This window comes from Urocampus carinirostris, chromosome 9, assembly GCF_059441175.1.
Source record: "Urocampus carinirostris isolate Australia breed hairy pipefish chromosome 9, RoL_Ucar_1.0, whole genome shotgun sequence".
Classification (NCBI taxonomy): domain Eukaryota; kingdom Metazoa; phylum Chordata; class Actinopteri; order Syngnathiformes; family Syngnathidae; genus Urocampus; species Urocampus carinirostris.
In genome coordinates this window covers 29,799,082-29,815,906 of record NC_142357.1, presented here as the reverse complement: position 1 = coordinate 29,815,906, position 16,825 = coordinate 29,799,082, and the positions used below count along the sequence as shown (strand labels likewise).

The 16,825-nt window shown below is 39.4% G+C and overlaps 1 protein-coding gene across 2 annotated transcripts; it reads left to right on the top strand.

Annotated features, from left to right (window-relative positions):
• Window positions 1-463: 463 nt before the first annotated feature.
• Window positions 464-14,837, top strand: LOC148360014 (platelet-derived growth factor receptor-like protein). Of its 2 annotated transcripts, none has more exons than XM_088343475.1 (7): window positions 464-689; window positions 4,381-4,526; window positions 4,596-4,738; window positions 7,406-7,557; window positions 8,456-8,749; window positions 12,885-13,024; window positions 14,574-14,837. In XM_088343475.1, exons 1-7 carry the CDS (start codon window positions 608-610, stop codon window positions 14,778-14,780), a joined length of 1,164 nt encoding a protein of 387 aa, XP_088199601.1. In that variant the 5' UTR covers window positions 464-607; the 3' UTR covers window positions 14,781-14,837. The 2 variants fall into 2 exon arrangements, with proteins under 2 accessions (XP_088199601.1, XP_088199600.1); XM_088343474.1 differs by having other exon boundaries at window positions 4,366-4,526.
• The last annotated feature ends 1,988 nt before the right edge of the window (window positions 14,838-16,825 follow it).

Here is a 16,825-nt window from a genome sequence, read left to right as displayed (position 1 = left end):
ACAAAAGTACTACAAAATGCAAAACACTACGGATGTCTCAATGTAGAAACAAGGCTTGCATTACTGGGCCTTGCTTTTGCAATATCAGATGATTGCGCTCTCTTCAAAAGTTACTTTTCTGATTTCGCAAGAGAATCAAGTCAAAGAAAATCAGTGTTTATAACTATTCTGATGATTTGATGATTATTTTTTCAAAGTGCAAAACCCTGAAGGTGTCACAATGTACAAACCAGGCTAGCGTCAGCAGGGGTTACTGTTACAACACGGCAAATTCTTTAACAACTTTTCCGAGGGTCCCGTTTGGAAATGTTCTCTCACAGATTTCCCTCCAACAGCTAGGCAAACAACCTCAGCGATTCCACGTGGACACACTTCTGCTTTGACGCTCTCGTTGGCCCAGATACCTTTGAAAGCCTCCATTGACCCGGTCGGCAGGAATTTGAGGTGCGAATGCCACTCTCGGAAGGCGGAATTTGCCTGATTCCGGAAAGCGGTTTGCAAGTTCTTCCCACCTCCTCCTGTAACTTCCCTCGTTCACACCGGGCTTTTTCTTTCGATCGTTTTTGTGTCAAACTGAGTAAACCACAGGGCTCGGTAATCCGGCATCATGACTTTGGTCACCTCATTTGGGTCTAAGTGGAGACTGGTGCTGAGCGCTCTCGTTGTTTGTATCGTAATCTCCGAGTTAGGTAAGTGTGTCGGTTCCGTTGCTAAGCATTCCTGTGAATGTGCGAGTAGATGCAGGGTTGGGTAGGGTTACTTTAACTTGATTACTTTCAATTACTTTTGGATTACTCCAAAACCAAATATGCTAATAAAAGACAAAAGAAACTAAATATGAATAATATTATGACTCACAACACGTGGTAAGCTTTCTCTCCTGTCTTTGATCTCTTTGATCTCCGGCAAAACTAACACAAAATGCGACAGAAACAAAATGAAAATAAATCTAAACAGCTTGCCAACATCAATTTTGCCCTTCCATGTATTACGTTACTCCCCAAGCCTGCACAAAATTTAGTAATTTTATTCTTATTTAGTTTCTTTTGTCTTTTATTAGCATATTTGGTATTGGAGTAATCCAAAATTAATTGAAAGTAATCAAGTTAAAGTAACCCTACCCAACCCTGAGTAGATGTTGTTTTAGGAACACTGCAATGACTGCTATCAGGAATGATCGTCAGCAGAAAGAAAGCCGATTCATCTTAGGTTATATTACATTTTTACCAAATTGTTTAACAAAACAAATTGAACATGAAAGGTCTCCATTATAAATTATCCCAAAAATAACAAAATGGTTGCCTATTTTACCATGCCTGATGAAAATTTATATCCTTAAAAAAACATTATTTTTTTGTGTTTTACAATAGCACCCAAACTTGAAGTCAAGTAATACATCCAGGCAATAATTCCATGAGAAACAGAATATTGGAGTTTATACCTTCAATGGCCAGGTTCAAGCACTTTTTAAGGACTTTCAAAGCGAATTTTTCCAGTATCATAAAATGAACAAAACATGTGAATCATGTATGTAGCCACAAATATACGTATCTGGGATTTACATATGGAATTTTTCTTCTTGCGTGTGCATTTTTCAAGACATATGATCTTTAGATCTTGAGTAAATCGTGAATGGTTGGTTGGTTGGTGGGTTTGTTGGTTGGTTGGATCGCTTAACCACCAGGGTCTTAGGGGCACAATTTCCTTGTTGTCTTATGCAAGTACAGCCTGGTGGTGTCATGATTACCGATATGCTTCACCTGTGCTCGCTCCTTTGGTGCCAACTGCCTCGGACTCTGATTGGCTCTCTGTCCCTATTTAAAGCCCCTCATATCTGTCTCCTTTTGTCAGTGCGTCTGCAAACCTCAGTTAAAACTAGGCAGGCAAGCCTTTTTTCGACCCTGACTCCCACCTGTTTTTTGCTGCCGTCTGTCCCTTGGCTTCGACCCGTTTTTGATCCTGACCACGTCTACTCTCCCGTCCCGGCTTTCGACCTCTTTTTGTCCCCGACCACGACTACGCTCCTTTCCTGGCTTACGACTCGTTTCCGACCCCGACCATGTTTTTGCTCTCCTGTCCCGGCTAAAATAATTCTCAAACCATTGATTATGTAATTTATAAATATTATCATTTTAAATGAACAGCATCCCTTGCGGACACGATCCAGATGTTAAAATTGGGGTGGTCACCCTTGCAGATTTTTACGTATTGCAGGTGTTTCTGGCCCCCATTACCAAAATGAATGAGAAACAACATTGCTACCAAATTTGGAAAACAATTTTAAGACAACAAGGAATAGGTTTGATCTAAAAAAACAATTGATATATTCTGAAAAATATTGATTTTTTTCACTGGCCAATAATTTTCCTACTTTGCTATAGGCTTTGCTCATATGAATAAGAAAGATGTTATTAAATATTACATAAATGTGATTATGGAAATGTAATAAAAATATTAAATATTAAAATGTAATTGTCTTTCTTCACATTGATTTTTCTATGCTTGTAATATTTTTGGAAATAAAAATAGAAAATAATCCTGCCTTAAAAGAAGCAAAAATATTTAATAAGGTAGATGGAGGCTGTACCTTAATTTTTTTGCATGGCCCATAGTATATTTCCATAATTGATTCAAAATTGTAGCACTAATACACATTTCATAGTGCCCTGTTAAGGTTTAGCATGCACCTGTCCTCATGGGCGTGACCCGTATGGGGCTATAACGCTTCATAGGATAGTGCCATACAAACTAATGCCAGCTGCCGTTAATCAGGAGGAAAGAATAAATGCAATGGCACAGCAAAGCCACCAGAGAGCAGTGTCAGCGTAATTTTCAAGCAGACTTGTTGATAAAAAATGGCAACAGTTTCGAGCATTTACAACCACTTCACCTACAATTCAAGCACCTCTCAATCCTTGAAAACACAACATTAAAATTCAAGCATTTTCATGGATTTCAAGCACCAACACGAACACTGACTGGATTTCTGAAGCAATCAGAATGAATTGTTTACAAGACAAAAACAAACGAGTACCCCTTATTTATGGCGTTTGCGGGTTTTCCGATTACAAGGGAAAAGTGGGAAATGTACCATCCATGTTTCTTTTGCACTCCAATAGTGAGCTCCTTTGCGACATCTATTGTGTTTACACTATGTCCTCGTGCGACGCAAAAGCATTGACTTACACTATGTATGGATGGATACAACTGTGGCATCTACTAAGTATAGATTGATACACGTGTGGCATTTTCGCTTATAGGGCAGGAAATTAAATAGAAATATCCCAGAGAAATATTTAATGTCAAGGTTGCCATGGTGCTCAATTGGCCCCACCTGTGTGGCGCCAGCTGCGGCTCGTTGACAGATTGGCTTTCCGTCTTTTTAAGCTCAGTGCTCTCACTCTTCCTTTGTCAGTCCGTCAACGAGCCTCTGCCCCGCAAGACTCGGTCCTGCTTCCTGTTTGTACTTCCGGTCCGGTATTGTTCCTGTTTATTTTGTCCTGTTTAATATCGGTTTCCAGTTTCGTTCCCGTCTATTTTTGTCCTGTTTATTATTCTCTCTAGTTTTTGTTCCTATCTAGTTTGTCCTGTTTAATTTCTATATCCTGTTTCAATATCAATCCTGTCCGTCCCCTCCTGTCCGGTATCGATCTCGTTGGTCTCTGGCTTCCTGTCGTCCCACGCCAGACCGCTGCCTAACTTGCACGACTCCCCATTTCCCGTAATATAAAAGCTTGTGTGAGAAATGTCACGCATTTGGGTCCTGATCCAGTTTCAGTTCATGACATTTAATTTCCAATCGGATTGTTGCCTGCATGTAAAAATACTTATCAAAGCAAAATTTGTTTATTTTTTAATTTTTTTTATTGTATATTTGGCTTGCCAGTCACAGTTCTTTTGTGGGCAAAAAAATGAATAATGGCAATGTTGTTATAGCTTATATTTCGGATAAAGATAAATGCTAATTAAATACATTCAATAAAACTCTCTACCCCAAATCACGTACAACTCAATACGAGAAACAGTGGTAGAGCACCTAGTGGCTCAATTACTCGATCTACACATTCAATCTTCGACAAAACGGCAAGCGATCTTTGGTCGTTTACCTTTCAACGACCTACCTAATTTCAAGAAAGTCGGCCATTTTGCGTAACACTGTTTACTAGATCTTCCCTCCCTTTTCTATCTGCTTTATTATGTCAAAATGTTCTGGGAAAAGATCATTTCAAAACGATGTTTATCTGATTCTCAAATCTTTTGATGATAAGAGTTATTGAGGCGGAAAACGCTGAAGATAGGCATGGATATCACTGAGCACCAGTCTGTCAATGGGATGTTTTACGTAATGTTCTGATTGCTATCTAGCATATTGTCATAAAGGAGCTCAGGAACAAAGGAGAAGTCCGGGGAAGAAGGCCAAGCCTGGAAAACCCAAACAGGCCAAAGCAGTAAAGAAAGGACCCGTGGCTGTAAAGACTCAACCAAAAATTAAAGCACCAACACAAGCCCAGAATTTACTGACGCAGGTATGTCTTTCAAATAACGTGACCCGTATTTCTGACTTACTAAATCTGGTTTGTTTCTAAATCCCGAAGGTGATCAACAAAAGAAAATTTATCAAGGTGGGGAACACGATAAGTGTGCCGGCTGGACAAAGTCTGGAGTTGAGGTGCAGGGGTAAACCAGTCCAGTGGGGCCTACCATCATACCTGGAAGAGGAGGATGAAGGAAGACTCAGGTAGGACCAGGACCGGCCCAAGCCTTCATAAGCAAAATTAAATTTGGGGCCCTCATTACTTGATCATTTGCATCCATATTAGAAGTCATTCCATGTTCTACTCCAGGGGTGGGCAACTATTTGGAGTCGGGGGCCGCATGTGACATGTTATACTTCTTTTTAAATAGTTTCATCAAATTGGCTTTGAAATGACCACAATTAGTCCAAAATGGTAAATTAGGTCCCTGTTTTAAGCACTTCATTTGTTAGTTTTGAAGTATTTTTATTGAGGTTCCGTAGTTTTTTGGAGTGTTACTGTAGTTTTGTTTTTGTACTATTTCTTAAGTAATTTTATGTAGTATTTACATAGTAGTATTTCTGTAGTACTTTTGTTGTATATTGAAAGTAGTTTTTTGTTGTATATCTGTAGTATTTTTGTAATATAATAGTAGTTTTGTGATTATAGTATTTTTGTAGTATTACTGTAGTATTATTTTTTTGGTATTTCTGTACTAGCTCTGTTGTATTCTGTAGTATTTCCATATAAGAATGTTTTTGTATATCTGTAGTATTTTTGTTGTACAGTGTCACTGTAAATTTATTTTTGTAGTATTTCTAAAGTAATATTTATGTAGTATTTCTATAGTAATATTTTTAGTATTTCTGTCGTACTTTTGTTGTATTTTGAAAGTAAGTTTTTGTTGTATATCTCTAGTAATTTTCGTAGTATTTTTGTATTATAACAGTAGTTTTATGATGACAGTATTTTTGTAGTATTAGGGTAGGACTATTTTTTTGTATTTTTGGACTAGCTCTGTTGTATGTTTTAGTATTTCCATCTAAGAATGTTTGTTGTATATCTGTAGTATTTCTGTAGTATTTTTGTAGAACAGTGTTACTGTAATTTTGAGGTATTTCTAAAGTAATATTTATGTTAGATTTCCATAGTAGTATTTTTTTAGTATTTCTGTAGTCAGAAGTTTTTTTTAAGTTGTGTATTTTTGTAGTGTTACTGTAGTTTTATTTTTGGACTATTTTTGTAGTATTTCTGAAGTAATTTTTATGTAGTATTTCCATAGTAGTATTTTTTTTAGTATTTCTGTAATACTTTTGCTGGATTTCGAAAGTAATTTTTTTGTTGTATATCTGTGGTATTTTCATAGTATTTTTGTATCATTACAATAAATTTATGATGATAGTATTTTTATAGTATTACTGTAGTTGTCATGATTACCGATGTGAATCACCTGTGCCTGCTCCTTTGGCGCCAACTGCCTCAGATTCTGATTGGCTCCCTGTCCCTATTTATACCCATTCCTATCTGTTCCCTTTTGCCAGTCAGTCTCCGAACCTCAGTGCAAGACTTTTTCGACCCTGACCCTCACCTGTCCCGTTTTTGCTCCCGTCTGTCTCTGGCTACGACCCGTTTTGATCTTGACCACGTCTGCTCTCCCGTCCCGACTTATGACCCGTTTTTGATCCCGACCACGTCTGCTCTACCGTCCCGGCTTGCGACCCGTTTCTGACCCCGACGACGTTTTTGCTCTCCTGTCCCGGCTATCGACCTGTTTCCGTCCTTGACACCGCCATCGCTCGCTACGGAAGATCCACTTCCGTCTTCGGATTATAATCCGAGTACGAGAGCGACTTGCTTCCTGCGCCTAGCGAACACCGGATCGTGGGCGCTTCCTCTTTCCTTTAATAAAACTTGCAAGAAACGCAATTAGATCCTGTTTCCGTTCTGGTCCTGACAGTAGTATAGTTTTTTTTTTTAAGTATTTTCGTACTATCTCTGTTGTATTTTGTAGTATTTCCATATAAGAATGTTTGTTGTTTATCTGTAGTATTTCGGTAGTATTTTTGTAGCACAGTGTTAATGTAGTTTTATTTATGTGATATTTCCATAGGAGATTTTTTGTAGTATCGCTTTAGGTGTAATTTTCAGTATTTCTGTTGTCAACCTCTTGTAGTAGTATTTCTGTAGTAACATTTCTCCAGTAGATTTTTATATTATTGCATTATGTATTAATATTTTTTAGTATTTCAGTAGATTTCCAAAGCAGTATTTTAGTAGTATTTTGTAGATGTATTGTAGTATTTCCATAGTAGTATTTGTCATATTTCATTAATATTTTAGTAATATTACTGTAGTTGTCATTTTGTAGTATTTTGGGAGTAATTTTCTAGTAGTATTTCATAATAAAGTTTTACTGTGTGTTTTTTTGTAGTAGTTTTTATTTTCAGAATGAAAGCAAAGTAATACACGAGGTCCCTGATTTCAAGCACTTTATCTGATATTTAGTTTTGTAGTTTTTGTGGAGTATTCCTGCAGAGTGGACATACAAAGCGACAATATTGGCACCTAAAAAGTTAACTTCCCTTTGAGGCCCCCTAGTGGTTGCAGGGTCCTAAGCAGCCGCTTAGTTTGCTTATGCCAGGGTAGGACTCCAACTTTGTTAACCACAAATTTACTTTAGAGATTTATAAAGTGGATTGTTCCATGCCAAATTAGATTTGCTTTGCACCAGAAGAATTAAAACAAAACCCCATTTCCAGTGATATCGACCATGATTTTTTTTCCCTTGATTAAAGTTTATTTGGTGTTTAATAACTAAAATAACCTTGGTGGTAGGACTGCTCAACCAAATGTGCCGATGATGTCCTTCAATTGAACTTTCTTGTTCGCAGGATGGTTCAGCACGAGCGCTACGGTGTTCTGACGCTAGTCAATACTACAGGAGCAGATACGGGAGAGTACACATGCTACCCCATGTTTTGTGAGGACACAAATTGTAGAAAAAACTACGACAATGCAGCCAAAGTCTTTGTTTTTGTCCCTGGTAAGATGAAAAAAAAGCTTTACTGTATTTTCCGCACCATAAGGCGCATTGATTATGGGGCGCACCCATCAAAAAAGTATTCTGTCATACATTTTTCATATATAAGGCGCACTGAACTATAAGGCGCAAGGAATTAGAAGAACAGTAAGAGCTACCATGTATAACCATTGTTCAGTTTATACCCTTCTTGCAGCAGTATACATTAGTGAATCAGTCGAGAAATGTTGCTAACCATAACCGTAAAACATTGTCTGAAATGGGAATCATACCCAGGTTGCGGGGTTGATAGCCAAAACCCAACCACTAGACTAGTCAAGTCATGTTTATCTGTATAGCCCTTAATCACAAGGAGTCTCAAAGGGCTGCACAAACCACAGATCATTGCAAACCACAGACTATTATTACACCATCCCCTGATCTAAAACCTACATGAGGGCAAGGAAAAACTCAAAAACCTCAACATGAGGAAAATGAAGAGTAAAAGATATAAATAAAAGCAAAAAAGCATATTGAGAGAAACAACTCTGGCACTGTGAGTAAAAATAGTGTCATAATAACATAACATCAAATGCCTTTTCATATGTCATCTGTATCACTGGTGGTCTCATGGTTAAGTGTCCACGCTCTCACCACCGCAACCTGGGTTCAATTACCGTTGCAAACACTGTTTTGCGATTTTGGTCAGTGATGTTTTTCAATTGACTGTATTATTGCACATATACAGTAGTATACTGTAAGACCTCATGTAGTAACGCACATGTGTAAATACTGTATGCATTTTTTTTTATCTTATACATCAAAATTCTGGCCAATTTGGAGATTTTAGGTCCGCCTTATAGTAGGAAAATATGGTACTAAGAGAGGCCCATACAATTCTACATTTTTCGGTTCCAAATAGACCCACAGGAGCTTTTTGTCCCATCATCCGACTACTACGAGGTTATCCAATTGAGGACCAACTGGCCGACCCGCCTACCCTGCCAGGTGACGTCCCCTAATGCCAACGTGACGTTGCACCGTGAGTTCCCACCAGTTGAAGTTCCAGTGGATGGGAAGGAGATCTCCTTCGATGTGAGGAAAGGTTTCACCATCCACCGACCGCGGCTCAATCATGCTGGGGCGCTGTACTGTGTGGCCAGCCTGGGCGGACTGAGGCAGAGCTCCACCAAGTACATGCTCATCTATGTTAACTGTGAGTGACACTGACTTAACATCTTGCTATTGGGTAATCCCTATGTTAACCCAAAATGTTAAAAGAGCCGTAACGGATCAAATAAAACAAAAACACAGACCTTTCTGGGGCCGCAAAAACTGTAAAGCCTTATCTAAGTGTATTTTCAAATGAAAACCAAAGGGGATTGATACTTTAAAGTTTGTCATTACTGTCACGGTGGCCATGGCGCCCAATTGGCCCCACCCGTGTGGCGCCAGCTGCGGCTCGTTGACAGATTGGCTTTTTTTTTTAAGCTCAGTGCTGTCACTTCCTTTGTCAGTCCGTCAACCAACCTCTGCCCCGTGGGTTTTGACTCGGTCCTGTCACCTGTTGGTATTTCCTGTCCGGTATAGTTCCCGTATATTTTGTCTTGTTTAATATCAATCTCCATTTTCGTTCCCGGCTATTTTTGTTCTGTTCGATATCGATCTCCAGGGTCTGGTGGTGTTCCCGTCTAGTATGTCCTGTTTAATTTAGATCCAGTGTCTGGTATCGTTTCCGTCTATTTTGTCCTGCTTGTTATCGGACTCAGTCTCCAATTCCCGTTTATTTTTGCCCTGTTTAGTATCGGTTTCCTGTTTCGTTCCTGTCTATTTTTGTCCTGTTTATTATTCTCTCCAGTTTTCGGTCCCGTCTAGTTTGTCCTGTTTATTTTTGATATCCTGTTTTGATATCCATCCTGACCGGTATCGACCCATCTGTCCGATATCTCTTTGGGCAATTGATATCGATCTCGTCGGCCTCTGGTTTCCTATCATTCCACGCCAGACTGCTGCCTAACGTACATGACTCCCCATTTCCCGTAAAGTAAAAGGCTTGCGTGAGAAACGTCACGCATTTGGGTCCTGATCCTGTTTTAGTTCTTGACAATTTCATATTTATTAAGGATTGGAAATCATCAAGAAAGTCTGTGTCATGATTGTCCTCTTCACAAATATACATGATATACTGTATATATTCTCTGTATATACCAAATATTTTAATTTTAAACATTTATGAAAAATTGCTAAGGAGCCAATGCGGCTCTAAGCTGCAGGTTGCTGACCCCCGCCCTATGTGATATTCATAGGACTACTTGTAGTATGTGAAGGACAAAAAGGGGAAGGTAAACAAGGCCCAACATTCATAGGTTTTTTTTTGTTAGCTTTTTACAATTTTCATCAAATTCAACTTTGTTTTAACTTCATTGAGTTCCTGTACTATTTTATTTTCAATACTTGGTTCCACAATAACAGAACTACAGTATATGAATCAAAATTTTATTATAAGGCTTAATAAATTCAGTGTAAAAATAAATTAAACATGTCTGCCATCAAGTGGTGATTAGAGAGAATGTCAAAACTAAGCCTTTGCATAATAGTAAAACCCTGCCCACCTGTTTTTTCCCTCTTTAATATTTCTTCATTTTTATCAAAATTGGCAATTTGTACAACATTTATACCAAAAAAACAATCATGTTAATCTGCTTTGACGGGACATTGTGTAATAAGTGCCTCCTGGTGGTAAAAAACAACAACCTGCAGTCGTTAAAAAAAACTAATCAATATTAATTGAATTAATGAGCAAAACACATGAACTATTATAATAAAGTGCGTTTTTAAAAAAAATGCGTTAGTCGAGAAATTTAAATTAATTCACATAATATGTGGCTCACCTAGAGGGAGCTGACATAATGGTCCGACATCGTGCTGCTAAGGTTCCCCTAAAAAAAAATCCTTGTGAAAGGCTGGGCACAAAAATGAAAAGAAAAATGGTGCAGTTTGGTCGTCTCTCATCTCATTAGCTGCACTGCTTATCCTCAGTAGGGTCGCGGGGGTGCTGGAGCCCATCCCAGCAATCATCGGGCAGTGGGCAGGGGACACCCTGAACTGGTTGCCAGACAATAGCAGGGCACACAGGGACAGACAACTCACTCGCTCATTCACACCATGCACTTATTTTTTGCTTTCACTATATAATACAGTGACATCAAGTAGTCAAATATTACACAGTGTCCCTTAGGTATCAAAAAGGATCTTTTACAGTTTTTACTATAGTTATTGTTGGGAAAACTGTAAACGATAATCGGTAGTCAATCCGTGTTTAGAATATGAACAGTTTAACAGTTGTACACCACTTCCAACTCCTGGTTTTTGTAGTTTTTTTTTTGTGATATTTTCACAGATTTTTTTGTAGTATCGCTTTAGGTGTAATTTGCAGTATTTCATTTTTTGAGTGACTGGGAAGAGTAGCACTAATTATGCTTATGCAAAACATGCCTACTGTTGTTCATGTTGCAATTCTTCTAAGATGAGTATATAGTGTATTCAAAATTTGTGAATAATACAGGATACATAATAAAAGTAAGAGTAATCGTGAAAGTAATTGAAATAGTCATAGTCCGACTAAAAGTTGGCGAGGATCTATCCATCTGCCGGGGCGGCAGTAGCTCAGGAGGTAGAGCGATCGTTTTAGGATTAAGGGATCCCAGTTTGAATCCCGGCTTGTCCGTGTTACATGCCGAAGTGTCCTTGGGTAAGACACTGAACCCCCAATACCCCCAATAAGCAGGTTAGCGCCTTACATGGCTGCACAGATCACGGCCGCTATTGGGAAATGTGAAGCACAATGTAAAGCGCTTTGGGAAGTCATTGACTTGAAAAGCGTTATATAAATGCAGATCATTTCATCTCATCTCATCAGCCGTACCGCTTATCCTTATTAGGGTCGCGGGGGGGGGGCTGGAGCCCATCCCAGCCATCTGCGGGCAGTGGGCAGGGGACACCCTGAACTGGTTGCCAGCCAATCGCAGGGCACACAGGGACAGACAACTCATTCGCTCATTCACACCTAGGGACAATTTGGACCGGCCAATTCACCTGTGTGTTTTTGGAACGTGGGAGGAAACCGGAGTGCCCGGAGGAAACCCACGCAAGCACGGGGAGAACATACAAACTCCGCACAGGAAGTCTGGAGCTGGATTTGAACCCACGACAGGTTCCCATGACATGAACTGTGCCGCACAAGCGCTAACCACTGCGCCGCCGTGCTGCCTCAGATCATTTCATTTAATTTCAAAATTGGAAATCAAAACAAAATTGGTCGGATGTGCATCAAATTAAAAATCCTAATGTCACGGTTGCATGGTGCCCAATTGGCCCCGCCTGTGTGGAGCCAGCTGTGGCTCGTTGACAGATTGGCTTCACGTCTCACATTTTTCCTTTGTCAGTCTGTCAACAAACCTCTGCCCCGCAAGACGTGGGTTTTGACTCGGTCATGTATCCTGTTGGTATTTTCTGTCCGGTATTGTTCACGTTTATTTTTGTCCTGTTTAATTTCGGTTTCCAGTTTTTTTCCCGTCTATTTTTGTCCTGCTTATTATTCTCTCCAGTTTTCGTTCCCGTCTAGTTTGTCCTGTTTATTTTCGATATCCTGTTTCATTATCTATCCTGTCTGTCCCATCCTGTCCGGTATCGACCCCATCTGTCCGATATCAACTCAGGCAATTCATATCGATCTCGGCGGCCTCTGGCTTTCTATCATTTCACGCCAGACTGCTGCCTAACGTGCATGACTCCCCATTTCCCATAAAATAAAAGGCTTGTGTGAGTACCGGGTAATGTCACACGTTTGGGTCCTAAACCGGTTCTGGTTTATGACACCTGAAATCTAGCTAGTCTACAGTTTGTTTGAATATACAAGTACAAAAACAAGTAATTTAAGATCTTAAACTTTTTCCTCATCAACAAAAAAGTGCCCAAAGAATTCACAGTATGTACACTCACACACTTCTTCTATACCGCAACTTCTTCGAGTGAACTGCTGATTAGGGTTTGTAAACGTTCCAGTGGTCCTTTAACATGTCTGGAAAAAAATAACATGCATTTAAACAGTTCACCGTACCCCTGCACTGTAATTATGTAATTGTACAGAAACACGGCTGACGCTTTTCCTGGGCAATGATTCATTGTGGCTACACCAGAATCGCAAACAGAATTAGTACGTCCTTCGAATTTGGATGGAAGGATAACATGTTGTTGCCTATTGCTGTTTGCTTTTAAAGGGATTCTGTTTTTCTGTATATGTTTAAGAAATGTGTTATAACACCTAAAATGCCTTATTTTTTATTATTCAGACCCCATGGCACCCCCTGCCCCAGTGATCCAGGCCAGCTCCACTTCTGTGACTGTGGGCGACAATCTACGTGTAAGCTGCACCGTGATGGGAGAGAGGAACGTGGCGATAGATATAACATGGGACTATCCAGGACAGCAGGTCACTATGCTTGTTATCTGTTAACCACTTACTGTATTTTTTGCACTATAAGGCGCACCTGGTTATAATAATGATAATAATAATAGTAATAATAACACATTCTACTTCAAAGCGCCTTTCAGGACACCCAAGGTCGCTGTAGATAGAGTAACAAACAACAATAAAGCAAGAACAACAAGAATAAAACAAGCAAGTAATAAATAGCAAATAAAAACACAGTAGAGTTAAAAGGGCGCGGTATGTAAGGCAGATTATCTTGAAAAGGCAAGTCTGAAGAGGTGAGTTTGAGTCCCATTTTGAAAGTGGACAGGGTGACGCATTTTCGGAGGTCAGACAGCAATGAGTTCCAGAGCTGGGGGGCAGAGCGGCTGAAAGCTCTGCTACCCACGGAGGTGAGATAGGCAGCAGGTATAGTGAGATGGAGGGAAGAGGATGATCTGAGGGTGCTGTATGGCGTGGCAATTTGAAGGAGGCGCACTCCCAAAAAGTGGTACTACTGTAAGGGCTAAGTTTGCACAAACAATAAACAAGTGCCATGTTTTTACATTGATTAATCAAATTGAAGATATCATTGATCACATTTGCCAACAGGAATTAAAGCCAGGAAGCGGTTTGAGGTGCGCTAGATCCCATCCACTATACCACTAGGGATACAGACAACACATGAAAAGGCATTTGGTCTAATCTCTCTCACAGTTTATTAGGGAGAGGAGGGATGCGTGCACATTCGATCCGGGGATCGATGGTCCCAGAAGTGGATTGAAATCCGAACAAAAGATCAAACAGATCTGGCCAAAAATAAAACAGGATCAAACACAGGCAAATTCACAGAACTAGGCATTTCACACAGAGTTTAACAGGAGTCTTGCAGACGCTCTGACAACTAACGGCTCAAAGGACCGCATTTAAGTACTCCCAAGGAGCAATCTGTCAATGCGTTTCAGCCAGTGTCCATGGGCGGGGCCAGTTGGACGCCGTGGCAATCGTGACAGAACCTGGCGTCACACGGCTGGGACCAATTGGGCGCCATGGCAACCGTGACAATCTCATCATAACACTATCTTTCATCTTGGTAATACAGTGTTCATATTATTACTGTGCCGGGCCGCATGAATACTGTCAGTTTGAGCGGAGAAAAAGTGAAATAACATTCTCTCTACTCCAATATATCTAGTATTGTGACTAATAAGAGTGTGACAGTCGCTTAGTGGTGTAGTATGTAGAAATCCAGTGCTCTCCCTCTCATAATAATTCAGGTTTGATTCCCATTGCATTCCATGTTATGCAATTATTAAAAAAAACATTTATGTCCCTAACACCCTGGTGATTAGGATTCAGAGCTCTTACCATTGCTATCTGTTTCGATGTCCATTGCCACCATAATTCAGCGAATGTAGTCAGCAATAAACTTATCGACTGATCAATAATCACACAAATATGGTAACGCATTTCCAATAATAATCATATTTTGATAGCAGTTTCAGTTTGACACATAACTTGCACTAATGCATTCCTAACGTTTTTTTTACCGTACCTGTACTTGGAGCAGATAGGAAGACCCCTGTATACATTGGAGAGCATCAACCCAGTCAGCGGTGGTGCTGCCGGACAGCAGATTCAGTCCATCCTCTTGGTGGACGAAGTGAGGGACGTAGACCAAGGGACATACGTCTGCACAGCGGAGAACCTGCAAGGATCCAAAACAGTGTCCACTACGGTTAAAGTGCTTCCCAAACCAAAACCTCTAAAACCATGAAGGATCTGTCATTTGAGGGAAACATACTTTTTTAATGCAACTTTATTTGAAAAGAGACATTATTTCTGGAGAAAACAGTGGGAATATGTTGACATTTAAAAATATTATTTTTAATCTAATAAACTACTACTTTTCTGAAACGTGTGTCTATGAGAGATGGATAAGCGGAACGGAGGGCGGACAGACACACATACAGACTTACTATCTGTCAAGAACCAGAACAGGATCAGGACCCAAACGCGTGACGTTCTCACACAAGCCTTTTATTTTACGGGAAATGGGGAGTCATGTACGTTAGACAGCGGTCTGGCGTGGAAAGACAGGAAGCCAGAGATCGATTTCAATTTCCGAGTTGATATCGGACAGGACGGGACAGACAGACAGGATAGATAATGAAACAGGATATCGAAAATAAACAGGACAAACTAGACGGGAACGAAAATTGGAGAAAATAATAAACAGGACAAAAATTCCCTGCGATAAACAAAAAAAACTTTGGTCAGAGTAAACTTTTAGCAGAGGACTTTTGAGTTGCTATTCCTGATGGGAAGAGTTTACTGACAAATTACGGGCTCAGGGCTAGCCAAGCCTGCTAGCACTTAGTGCTTTAGCCTTCCAGGCTAGCAAGCAAGTATGTCACATTACCGTTTTAAATAAGTCCACTAGATATCACCAAAGCTAGGTGCCACTCCCAAAGCTGTATTTGCTGACTACTATTATGAAACAGAGATTGAGCAAACGTATTCTGCTGTTGTTGTTTTTAAATATAAATGAAAAGTCACAGACAGAAAAGGCAATATTAAAAACAAAATATTAAAAAGAATACCAAATGAATGTCTTTGCATAAGTTTAAAGACGCTTTATGAAATCTAACAGAAAAGTTTCCATACTCAGGTAATTTTTCTCCCCAAAGAAATAAACGAAATTCTTTTAAATCCCTAAATAATTAATTAAATTAGTGTTTGTGTGCTATTGTTGTCACTCCTCATCGAACAGGGTCGTGGGGGCACTATTTCCTGTGGTGTGTCTTCGGCAAGTACAGCCTGGGGGCAAATGTTAACCATTGGAAATTTAATCAAATGCTGTTTTGCTTTTTTTTTTTTTTTTTTGCTTTTTCTTGTTTGCGTTTTAACAGATGCACAGTTGATAAACACAACAAGAGATTATATATTGGTGAAGGGAAAAATAATGAGGAAAAACTATAAATAATCGTTCAATAATAGACATCAACTTACACCCCTGAATCATAATATTAGTATGAGCCTCCGAAAAGACCCCCAGCCCTCCATCTTAAGCACACCTTTTATTAATTTACTAAACCGGACCAGTAAGAATGTATTTCCTACCGTGTGGCTCCTGAGCTAAATACGTTTGACACCACTGATATTAGCCATATATAAAATCACCCCGGCAAGCATTTGAAATAAAATATAACTTTTCTTTTCTTGAAATGTTGAGTTAAACAACGTTTCATGTTTCATAAAAAAACATAAATGAAGCGAGTGAATGAGTTATATTTTTATACGTTCTTTTGCAGGGTTGGGTAGGATTACTTTAACTGGATTACTTTCAATTACTTTTGGATTACTCCAGTACCTAATATGCTAATAAAAGACAAAAGAAACCAAATATTAATAAAATTAGACTCACAACACGTGGTAACCTTTCTCTCCTGGCTTTGATCTCTTTGATCTCCGGCAAAACTAACATAAAATGCGACAGAAACAAAATGAAAATAAATCCAAACAGCTTGCCAACATCATTTTTGCCCTTCCATGTATTCCGTTACTCCCCAAGCCTGCACAAAATTTAGTAATTGTATTCATATTTAGTTTCTTTTGTCTTTTATTAGCATATTTGGTATTGGAGTCATCCAAAAGTAATTGAAAGTAATCCAGTTAAAGTAACCCTACCCAACCCTGTTCTTTTGTAACAAAAATAAAATAAAATAAAAATAGGTCCACTCTGACGTAATTCCAATTACAACCACAAGATGACGCCCCTCCTCTTTTAGCACCCAACCCTTCCTCTCCAACTTTCTCCCA